The 12,239-nt window shown below is 39.3% G+C and overlaps 1 protein-coding gene across 1 annotated transcript in view; it reads left to right on the top strand.

Moving 5' to 3' along the window:
• The first annotated feature begins 1,381 nt into the window (after positions 1 to 1,381).
• The window catches only part of itga4 (integrin alpha 4), a 19,060-nt gene continuing 8,202 nt past the window's right edge, over positions 1,382 to 12,239 (top strand). Inside the window, exons 1-15 of the mRNA XM_079666885.1 lie at positions 1,382 to 1,701; positions 2,874 to 3,068; positions 3,506 to 3,624; positions 3,941 to 4,041; positions 5,382 to 5,514; positions 5,840 to 5,907; positions 6,058 to 6,190; positions 7,768 to 7,853; positions 8,488 to 8,550; positions 8,633 to 8,773; positions 9,074 to 9,182; positions 10,913 to 11,007; positions 11,378 to 11,468; positions 11,552 to 11,597; positions 11,912 to 12,066. Coding sequence (XP_079523011.1) covers positions 2,887 to 3,068; positions 3,506 to 3,624; positions 3,941 to 4,041; positions 5,382 to 5,514; positions 5,840 to 5,907; positions 6,058 to 6,190; positions 7,768 to 7,853; positions 8,488 to 8,550; positions 8,633 to 8,773; positions 9,074 to 9,182; positions 10,913 to 11,007; positions 11,378 to 11,468; positions 11,552 to 11,597; positions 11,912 to 12,066 — 1,522 coding nt within the window. The 5' untranslated portion in view covers positions 1,382 to 1,701; positions 2,874 to 2,886. The remainder of the gene's footprint in view (positions 1,702 to 2,873; positions 3,069 to 3,505; positions 3,625 to 3,940; positions 4,042 to 5,381; positions 5,515 to 5,839; positions 5,908 to 6,057; positions 6,191 to 7,767; positions 7,854 to 8,487; positions 8,551 to 8,632; positions 8,774 to 9,073; positions 9,183 to 10,912; positions 11,008 to 11,377; positions 11,469 to 11,551; positions 11,598 to 11,911; positions 12,067 to 12,239) is intronic.

The following is a 12,239-nucleotide window of genomic DNA, read 5'->3' as shown; positions in this document are numbered from 1 at the left end:
CCCTTTCCGTCCAATGTGAAATTCTGTAGTGTTTTGTGAAATTCTGTAGTGTTTTGTGAAATTCTGTAGCGTTTTGTGAAATTCTGTAGTGTTTTGTGAAATGCTGCGGTGTTTTGTGAAATGCTGTAGTGTTTTGTGAAAAGCTGTTGCGTTTTGTGAAACGCTGAGGCGTTTTGTGAAATGCTGCGCGTTTACTGAAATGCTGTTGTGTTTTTAAAAATGATGTAGTGTTTTCTGAAATGCTGTAGTGTTTTGTGAAATGCTGTGGTGTCTTGCACTTCCGGGCCACCGTAAAAATGTGTAAATATTGTGAGCATGTTGGCATGCCGGTGTTAGCATTTAGCTAAATAACTTGGTGTTACAGTTTTCCCTCTACATCAGGACCCCCACTGTTTCAGGCAATGCTAATGTAGGTCTAAACAATGTTGGTCTTAATTATACGTTACGCTGTTAAAAGTGTCACCTCAACTGAGCAGGATTACAGACCACATGAGAGCTGTGACGTCTCACTGTGGTAACACTCCCAATACTGGACTATACTCCTAAACTTCTTTAGACGTAAGTAAAACTTTAGGTACACTTAAAAAAAGGCCATTTAGTGACTGCTCATGTTGTCTTGCTCACAACTTTTACAAAGATACTTGACCAATACCTCATTGAAGAAATACTTTGACACAGTTGTCCCACAAACAAAACTTTAAACCGTTCATCAAAATGTATTCAATATATTAAAAAGCAAAAGAAGGCGACTAACTTTTTTAATAAGAATGGCCTTCTTTGTCACTTATTAGGGTCATATAATGGATTAATGTATACATTCTTACCAGCTTTGGTCCATAGTGTAGTAGCCGATAAAGTGGCAAATACAAGTAATAAATAAAATACGTCACTGTGTTCCATTGTAACATCTATAACTATTTTAAGACCCTTACTTTTATTTATGATGATGGTGTGTGTTTGTTAGTTGTTTTCAAAGCTATATTTTTTAGAGTATCTGTATGTAGCAGGGATCAGACAGTTCAATGAGATTAAAGCTGCACTGAATCCATTCACACTGTAGTGATAACTGAGGAGGAAACACCCCGACACACAGACGCTCTTAAAGTTCAGGCGGACATTGGAGGGGGGGGATAGAGAGGAAACACTGTTACACACGCATACACACACACACACACACACACACACACACACACACACACACACACACACACACACACACACACACACACACACGCACGCACGCACACACACACACACACACACACACACACACACACACACACACACACACACACACGCACACACACACACACACACACACACACACACACATGCACCGCGCGCAGGAGGGAGGGTCTCAGTGCGCCTAGTTCTGACTTCTTCTGAAACTGAGATGAACTTAGTTTAAGGGGTTTTCTCTTCGGTTTCTTTGACTCAGCCTCGCTTTTTCTGTGTGTCACTCAATCCCAGAGCCTCGGGGTGCCTCGTTTTACGCACAAGTCGGTTAACGGACCGAGGAGCAACAGGAGGTTTCCATCCAGCGAGTCACACCGGGAACAAGAAGGATTTAAAGGAGACTTTGCGGACACACTGCGGCTCTTTGGTCCTCTGTGCCCGGTACTGATCCAGCCTCTGCGCGATAGGATACCGAGTGGACCCACAGTCTGACCCGGGATAACTGCTGTCTCAAACGGGATCGAGGTAAAGTTAACCCGCCGTTAGTTATAGTCTACATATGGACTTAAATGAATGAGTGGAAAAGTTAATGAGGAAGGTTTTCAATTATAAAACAAACACGTTTGCTTTTTGTTCCTGACTTAAACTTAATGTTCTTTTAATGGACTGCTGGTCAGATTGAAGTTAAGACATTTTTAACGACATTGTTTGATAAATCAAAAATGATTGCTTACATTTATGACTAATACGCTTTTCAGAATATAAATAAATATAAGTTTGAAATAATGCACTTAATGTCAAAATATCTCAAAACTTTTACGACTTAGAAATATTGTTAGGAATATTTCAGTCCCCATGCAGGGCTGGAACAACAAGTTTGGGGGACCGCTGCAGAGAAATTATTTTGTCTACGGTAATTTCTTTGAGTTTGAGATATTCCTAAATAACAATTAAATTAAACTGTAGACACATCACTAAACAATTGAATAATTGTGTTAGACTCTGTAATAGTCCTTTATGCTATGCTATGTGCTTAATTACCAGTTGATTATAATGAAAGTTACTACCAAGGTAACAGAACATTTTAGTAGGCTGTTGTCAAAGTACTGCTAGCAGCTAGTTAGCTTAGTTTAGCATAGTTAGTGTAAACAGGGTGAAACTGTTAGTTAGCCTGGCTCTGTTGGAACAAAATCCACCAAACAACCCCTCTAATACTTACTAGTTAGCACATTGTGTCTTTATAAAGCCAAAAATGAGTAAAGCTCTCAATGCTAAGTCAAATAAGACAGTGATGCCAGTACAAAGGCTTTTTGCCTCTTGAAGATGGTGATGATTAAGCCAATTTTGACATACAATATGAACATTTTGAGGAGATGTGAACAAATAGGACTGACTGATATACCGACTACCATATTTGGTTGTATACGAATTAAGCAAACATCATGCAGCCTTGAAATTAGTGGTTAAAGATATACTGTTTACCGATATTTCCAATCTTAATGGTAAAATAGGCTAACCAGTCTCAGCAGTGTTCAATCAAATGGTCTGACATATTTGGTGTATTAGGGAACTTTAAGAACTGGACTAGAATGTTGCATTTCTGTGAGTGAGTATGTGAAGATGACGACAGACGACAGATTTGGTTTTGATCTTGTATATTGATAATAATTTCCCTCTTCTCTCTGGTGTCCCTGCAGTCTGTCCTCCATCATGTGTCCCTCAGCGGGCGGCATGTGTACGCTCTGCAGCCTGATCCTGGTTCAGATCCTGGTCCTGGTCCATCCTTCAACAGGGTACAATCTGGATCAGGAGCACAGTCTGGAGTTCAACGGCCCCTCCTCCTCCATGTTCGGATACTCAGTGCTGCTGCACCGTCATGAATCCCACAGATGGTATTTACATACGTCTTTAACCCTTTTTGATTGATTCTTGTTGATCAGTTATTAATATTTTACTGATCTGCCAGTGATCTACTATAAATGATCTATTAATGCTATATTGAGCTCATTTTGATTATTGATTAATTTTCTATAGAACCTCTGTTGATCTGCATGTTGATTCTCTACCAACCTTCTAATGACCCTCTTTTGCTCTACTCTTGACCCATTTTTAAGCCATCAGTAAATTTAGATTTATTAAATTAACTTAATGGTGCTCTATTAGCTGCCTTCTTCACAGTAGGACTGTGTCTGTGCGTGTGTGTTTGTCTATGCATGCTAATTAGCCAGTTTGAGTCAATGAGAGAAGCTCTTTGATGCTTCACACACAGATGCCATTAAGACACTAAGCAGACACAAAGACAGACCCTGTCTCTGTCTCCTTCTCTCAGGTTGGTGGTTGGAGCTCCGGTAGCAAACTCGACCTCCAATCCATCGGTCCGATCTCCAGGAGTTGTGTACCGCTGCAACGTCACTGCCGAGTCCCACCACTGCCATCCCATGCATGCTGGTGTGTTCCTGTCTGTTTGTGTGTTGTTTCTTTCCAGCCTTTGGAATACGAACATATTTATTACACATTGTTTGCTTGAGATAGAGCATTATCTATAATATTACCCATCCTAAAGACAAACGTGTATGCGTATTTGCCAGACTGGACTTTCTGCATCATACAGTTAAAAAAAACACACCACAAACACTCTTATTTATTTTTTGGGACGTTGTTGGGCTGAACAAGACAACACTGTCAGCTTGTTAGCTGTAAAACACCACTGATTAAACTATGAAGGCTGCATGTGTGAAACTGTTGAATTTATGTTTGTGTGCAGACGTGCTGGGCTGTGGGAAGACGTGCGATCCAGAGAGTGATCACCAGTGGCTGGGAGTCAGTCTGTCCAGACAACCTGGAGACAATGGAGGGCACATCCTGGTAACACAAACACTTTCTCTCTGTCCTTCACCTCCTATTGCTCCAGAGTTTACCAGCCATGTCACAAATGCTGGTATTGTTTTAGCCATATAAGTGTGTGTGTGTCATTATGTCGAAATTTGTCCTGAAGACACCTACAATTGTGACTACCACAGGCGCAATGTTGAGTACTTTGTCAGGTGTTTCTCTGTTTTGTGACGCCAAATCGGCCCGGGGGCGTAAAGTGAAGGGGGCAAAGGTACCTTCGCCCCCCTGCTCGGACTCCATCTATCTTAAAACTTGACCTTCCTTTGAATTTTCATTTCAATTTCACTTTAAATGGGAGCAAGATAAATCAATTGTCAACAGCCGAGTACGTTTGTCAATCCATCAGTGAGAAATACTGTGAGAGAAACAAAAAACACCTCTTCCTTTTGGATTCATAATCCAACTTTGTTAAATAACTTACAGCTGTTCACCAGCAGTGACACACCAAATCTAGTTTTCCATACTTGTTCTGTAATGTGTGATTAAAGCCATAATTGACCATTTTCTCAAGAGGGAGGTACCGTATGTTTAACACCTAATAGGCTTTACTTCAACATACCAGCAATCTAAGATCTCCATTTCTTGAAGAGACTCTAAATTTAGTGATGTAGCAACACTATTTACAGCAGCAGCAGCAGAAGCAGCTGTCTCCTCACTGTCACTCATTGAGACAGTGAGTGAAAGATTACCAGGTTACATTTTGGTTAAATTACTGTCAGGTTGCCTTACTATACTTTACTAACTGTTTACAAATATTTACACTTTATGTTTATTTATTACTTCCTCATGAGGGATACTATTTACCTGTTGAAATTTGGTTTGTTCATTTGCAATACTTTATTTTATATTTTTATTTTAACTTCGACTATTTTATGTCTTAGATTCCCCCATTTAGCTCTTATTTGAAAAGATACATGTTTATTATTTATTAGGCAATGTTCGAGGTAGCTCATGAAAAAGAAGAAATTAAAACTGGAACAGGGCTAAGTGGTTACACAAACACACACACACACACACACACACGCACACGCACACGCACACGCACACGCACACGCACACGCACACGCACACGCACACACACACACACACACACACACACACACACACACACACACACACACACACACACACACACACACACACACACACACACACACACACACACACACAGCCTCTGTCACAGTGTCATGGGTCATGGGAATAACAAGACTCTGTGCTTCCAACTTGTGATTGTGTTGTCAGTAATGAGTCCATGTCACATGTGTCTGTTTATGTGTGTGTGTTTATGTGTGTGTTTCTCTGTGTGTGTGCAGGCATGTGCTCATCGCTGGAAGAACGTCTACTACTCAAGGAGAGACGTTCAGAACCACAAACTGCCCAACGGAGTCTGTTATCGTTACGGGAGCGACCTGAGATACGCCCTACCCTTAATCCCTTGCTACAGAGGTAAACACACATACATTACAATACAACAAGATTTGGTAACAAATAAGAAATATTATCCTCCGTAATAATGTGTGACTATCCAAATGTTTGGTGCCTTCATTACAGTAAAGGAGACCCCCCTTGCAGTCTCGCAATTATAACATTTGAGATCATAATAATAATTCCTTATATTTATTGTGGGATCATGGCTAGGCCTCGGCTTTTTCGTTAATATGTGTGAACGCTGCAGCTGTTCAGCTTCAAGAGCAAAACATTTGGGTTTTATCTTCTTCTTATTTGTTCACCTTCACCTTTCAACATGTCTGTTTGTCTTTGCCTCTTACAGATTACCAGAAGAAGTTCGGTGAGGATTATGGGTCATGTCAGGCCGGTATTTCCAACTTCCTCACAGAGGTAAGTTAGATTCCTCAGAATCCAGTTTGCTTTCACGGTTTCCACCAGTAGACTGAATTATGTAGACAATTTGTATCTACATTATGACCATATATAGTAAAGCTTTAATAGAGATGTGTGTCACATGATATCAACTTGTGCTGTTCTCAGGATCTGATCATCATGGGGGCTCCGGGGACATCTTATTGGATGGGTTCAGTGTTGGTCTTTAACACGTCCAGTGGAGCGATGTCGGTGTACCTGGACGAGAACGCTAGATCTGTCAACTTTGGAAGCTACCTGGGTAACAAATCAGATCTTATACCTATTGAAGCCATTGCTAATACCAATTTAAAACGTATACTGTTGAAGCCTTCCTTAAGAACCATCATGAGCTAAGCCACTGAGTTATTTAGGAAGTGCCTTATCTTTAATTAAATGACTTGTCAACAAATGTAGGTAAAGGTTTGGTGTAGAAATCTGCTTCCTTCTTCTTTTCTTCTTTTAACCAATCATCAAAGTCTAAGTCAACTTTATTGTCAATCTTTCAGTTTGTGTGTAGAGACAGAGAGATTGAAATAGTGTTACCCACAATCCAGAGGAATAAAAAAATACAAATATGTATACAAATATGTATATACATATATACTATCTATCTATTCGTGTAATATTATATTTTATTATAATGTTATGTTCATTGTGATGCACTTTGGCAAACCCTCTGTTTTTAAACTGTGCTATATAATAAAGTGGATTGGATTGGATTGGATACTGTATATACACATTCAAAACATCGATAGACACATTTATACACCTGCACACATTAAAAGACATAAATAAAAGCACAACGGTCAATATATACAAAGTAACAGTCACTTCAAAATCTGTGAATGAATATCATTATAAATAATTGTTATATAATGCTGGGATGAATTGAAGAAAAAAGTACATAATGATACATTATTATAGGCCTCATTGTCCCCAATTTGGTAAAACAGGTATTTCAATTTCTTAAACATCTAAAATTCAGCTTTTCTACACACTCTAAGAAAACTTTGCCTGTAAAACTCCAACAGTTAGACCGAAAGTGAGTTTCAAGAAACCAGAATGAAATGTTACTTAGGAGAAGCCTAAAACACAGGAAGACAAAAACACAAACACTTTGTCATGGAAGTTCATTTCAACACATGTGTGAGTGTATTTCCTGAGTCACCATGCATGTTGTTGGGCTTTTCATGGTAAACAGGAAGGTAAGCGCAAAGGTGAGATGTTCTTCGGATGAAGGTGTTAATTTTCTCTGAAAACATCTACGCTGTTCACACAGTGTCAGAAAACAAAGACCGATGATCATAATGATAAAACAGAAGAGTTCATGATAAGGCGGTAACACCAAAACAAGCCTCAAAATATTGTCCCGAGAGTGTGCTGTCCTTAGTCAGGATTGTATGTGTGTTAAACACAATTTAACAGGAAGTAACAGCTGACATCAAAGTAGGATGTTCGGTTAACTTTAACCCCATTTGACAGCGGTGGTTGTGACATTTTTTCTTCCACACTCCAACACACCCACACACACGTATTCTTGCCTCAGCCATAACCGCTACATGTCAAACCCGAACCAATAACCTTTTTGGCCACACTGGTGAGGATAAACTAAAGGTGTTATATCTATCTATTTTTTTATCTTAGTTTGACATTTTAAGTCCTATAATAATTAGTATAAACAAAATGCTGATGACTCATTAGCCTACGCTTACTCACATTTCTAAAGGGTCACCATCCAAAAAGTTTGTGAATTTGTGGTTCAATCTTTTAATGTTCTTATTTACTTTTCATCTGCAAAATGCTGAATTTGTGGCACTTTGTCCTGCTGCTGTCCAGGTTACGCTGTTGGAGCCGGAAACTTTCTGAGTCCTAGCACCGTAGAGGTACTGGGGGGGGCGCCTCAATACAACCAGAGGGGCAAGGTGAGACCCTCTTCTCTGTCTGTTTACTTACTGCACTGAAAGTCTATATGTTTAAATAATGTTTAAAGATAGCTTATTTTTTTTATAATTAATTATTTTCATTTTTTTTTATCCATTTGCTACATTCCTGCAATACTCGCACAACACTCGTTTATTTGATATTACTGCCCTAAATTTAAACGTTATCATATTTGAGCTTGCACTCTTTTATGTCTTAAATTATTCTTTTGCTTTAATATGAGTGATTTAAAAAAAAAAATTGTATAGCATCTTTTTAATTATTTTCATTTTCATTCCTAGCTTGTTTTCAAGCATTTTTTCACATCTTAACACTATTGAACATTAATATACCTCCTCAATAGTCTCTCAAGTCTAAATAAATGAATATTCATATTTAATGAGCGTTGTTGGAGAGATCCCTAGATACAAGATTTGTTTTAGTTACTACTGCTTCTCTGTAACTGTTGTGCATATGACGATAAAGAATTTGAGACGTGTTAGTGGTGTTAACAATGTCAAAACAGTTCCCACGTACCTTTGCTGGTGTTGTGAAAACTGGAGAGTTGTTATTGAGGATATGTAAATATTGGGTGTTAAGTAGTTTCGATGCTTGATGTGTATTTGTTCTGTGCAGGTCTTCATCTTTACAGTAGACGACAACATGCTGCGAGTCGCCTCTGAAGTGTCAGGAAGTGAGGTAAGGAGCCACTTAGCATAAGCATTCTCCATTCCAAACAATGGTATACTTAGCATTTAGCTTGTGTGCTTTTGTTGTGTAGCTGGGATCTTACTTCGGCTCCAGTTTGCTGGCGGTGGATCTGAACGCTGATGGTTTGTCCGATCTGCTGGTCGGCGCTCCCATGGCAACAGGCGTCACCAGGGAGGAGGGGAGAGTGCATGTGTACATCAACCAGGGGCAGGTGGGCACACACACAATATAGTGTTCGTACAAGGTCTTGAAAGTTTGTGGATATAAACAATTTCTGTAAACTATAATTTAGATCTGTGGATTTAAGATTCTCAAATTGTGCTTGTTTTCACTCTTTAAAAGCTGTTAAAACCTTGATAATATGTTATCACAAAACAATCGATATTTATCCGGGCTCTCTGTGGCGCCAAAATGGCCGACATTAGGATCAGGTTCTTCTGTTCCATTCTACATATGAACATATGAAGACCTGTTGTGTCGTCTGTTGTCTCACAAACTGACTCTGTCTCAGGCGAAGCTGATGGAGGCGGAGTTTCAGCTGAGCGGCAGCGACGCCTACGCCGCCCGATTTGGGGAAACCATCGCTGACCTGGGAGACATAGACGACGACGGTTACCCTGGTAATACCAATACTTCAGCTGCTCAAAGCAATGTAGTCATTGTTAATATTACTGGAATAGATCTTCAGCTATGATTATGTCTGATGTCATTTATAACTGCAGTTTCTTACTACTACTCTACTTGAAACTCTACTGTTAATCAAAACAGCAAAAACTAAACAGAAAATAACAACAAAAAATCTAAAATAGACAACAATAAATATACATTTTCAAGAATTGAAATGACGGCATAACATGACAAGTATGGAAGGAGCCAGTAACATAAACAATTTGTAAATAAATTATAAAAATTAAGTGTATATTGCACATAAAAAAAGCACAATAGATATCAATTGTATGAAAATACATTGTTAATGTACAACTACAGCAACTACTACTGCGAATACTAACAATACTGCTTCTGATACCACTGTTACTATTACTGCTGCTAACACCTTTGGAAACATACATATTGCTAATAGTGCTCTAAATCAGCTTTCTACTCTATATATATATATTATATATATATATTTATATATATATACTACTACTAACATTACTTTAAAAGAGTGTTTTACTTCTAATTCTGCTGCTTTGTAGAAGTTGCATTACTTTCTCAAGTTGTTTTATGAGCATTTCCACTGGAGCAGCTGGGGGTGCACGTTGCTGCTCAAGGGCACCTCAAAAGTAGTAATTAGGGATGTTTAAGAGTTTCTGTTTGGCTGTCTGCCCAGATACAAATTACCCAACATGCTAGTAATACTACTACAATACAAGTAACAACAAAAAAAACACATAGTTTGTGAATTGTATATCTCTTGCCAAGGGGACACATCCCGCCACCAACTGCAGTAACTGCCACTTCCTGATAAATAACCTGACTAACACAACGCCCTCACACTCACACTCATGAACGCACGCACGCACACATGCACGCACGCACGCACGCACGCACGCACGCACGCACGCACGCACGCACGCACACACACACACACACACACACACACACACACACACACACACACACACACACACACACAGAGACCCCTCACCATATGTGTGTGTGCGTGAGGGGTGGAGTGTGTTATTAAGGTAATTAAAACTGTAATGACAAACTGTTGCTGCTCTGTTACTGATCCTGCCTTCTAATCTGCCATAGCTAGATACAAAGATAAAAGGGTGTGTGTGAGTCTGTGTGTGTGTCCAGTAGCTCTTTCTTACTACCCCAAGAAATCTTCAAAGGACTTCAGGTTAAATATTAAATGACCATGCTGCTGTTTTCTCATGTTTATGTACTTATCCTGGATACTTTCATCCTGCTTATATTTCCCTGCAGGGCCTTTCCAACACACACCCTTTGCCCCCTCAGAAATGTAGACCTGACCTCCCAGAGGATCAGTTGGGACCACACATAAACAATCTGTAGAAAGTGTAAAATCTGTAAAAACCTGCATCAAAGTAGCTACATGCACTCATGGCTGCATGGAAGGTAGCGATTGCAAGTCCTCACAAGTACAGAAATCTAACCTATGTCTTACTAAAATGCAAGTCAATGGTTTTCAATATAGGCTCTATATACTTTCACAAATATAAAATGAACTGTGCTTATCTTTGTGTGTGTGTGTGTGTGTGTGTGTGTGTGTGTGTGTGTGTGTGTGTGTGTGTGTGTGTGTGTGTGTGTGTGCGTGTGTGTGTGTGTGTGTGTGTGTGTGTGTGTGTGTGTGTGTGTGTGTGTGTGTGTGTGTGATTAGATGTGGCAGTTGGTGCCCCACAGGAAGACGAACTAAGAGGAGCTGTGTACATTTACAACGGCAGGAAGGATGGCATTTCTCCAACTCCATCTCAGGTTTTTATACATTCAAGCTCTTTTTAAAGCAAAAAACATTTACATGAAAATGTAGATCAATGGTGTCTTATTTTGCAGAATATGAAATGTTTTTAAATAGCTTTAGTGACAACTGTTACTCTTTATAAGAAACCTGGGTGTTCAAAACAGAGGGAAAATGGAGTAAATCAAATAATTAAATTTAATTAATATAATACTGAATCATTATTAGACACATTTAACCTGCTGTTTCCACCAAAACAAGGGGGTCGTTTTTGTCACTGAAGTTTTTACAAGAGGAGGACAATGACCAGCCTTATAAGATCATGTTCTAACCTGATTATCATTCTGATTCTAAAGATGAAATAAACAAACTTGTGTGTGTTTTCAGAGGATTACTGGGTCGACTCTGGGTCGTGACCTCAGGATGTTTGGCCAGTCGCTGAACTCTGGCATAGACATCGATGACAATGGCTATAATGGTAATGTTAAAACCCCTGTTTCCTGCCACAACATCTGTCATATTGTACATTAAGACCAAGTTAAACTCTCTCTGTCTCTGCAGATGTGGCGGTTGGTGCTTTCCTCTCGGACTCCGCTGTCATTCTCAGGTAAAACCCCACTGAAGCTTTGTGCTGAAACCAAAATCCTACAGTTGTAGTTCTGTTTCCTCTTATACAGGTGTACAGGAAGGAAAGTCCTTTATTTAGCTGATTTGGAAGGACATTTTACGGCAGGGGAAGCAGGACATCCTACAAAAGAATAACCAAACGTTTCATTTTATGCTGAGTAGTGGGATTTTCTAGAAGCCTTTAAATAATACAATCCATCTCAGTTTTTACACACACTTTTAGCATTTGCTGTATCTGTTACTGTTGTCAACATGCTTTAATAATTTCCCCCAAATGTGTCCTGTGTGCTGTAGGACCCGCCCGGTGATTCAGGTGAAGGCGTCTCTGACTCTGCCTGAGCACATTGACCAGCAGGTGGCTCTGTGCCGAGAACACAAGACTCCCACCGTCTGCTTCAATGTGACCGTCTGCTTCAGTGTCAAGTCCAGACACTTCAAAGGGGCTATAGGTACAGTAAACACACAGATATTATGTTTATGTATTTTAAAAAATAACATAAAGTGATATGATGTCAATCTTATATAAGCGATTTGATTTCTTGATACATTTGTAAATGTGCAACTTTAATCTCAGAATTTTTAGATTAATTTATTTTAACCTTCAACAGCCCTAATTCACCAT

This window comes from Notothenia rossii (assembly GCF_949606895.1).
Source record: "Notothenia rossii genome assembly, chromosome: 2".
NCBI lineage: Eukaryota > Metazoa > Chordata > Actinopteri > Perciformes > Nototheniidae > Notothenia > Notothenia rossii.
The sequence above is the reverse complement of the archived record's forward strand: the minus strand, read 5'-3'. Positions and strand labels throughout refer to the sequence as shown.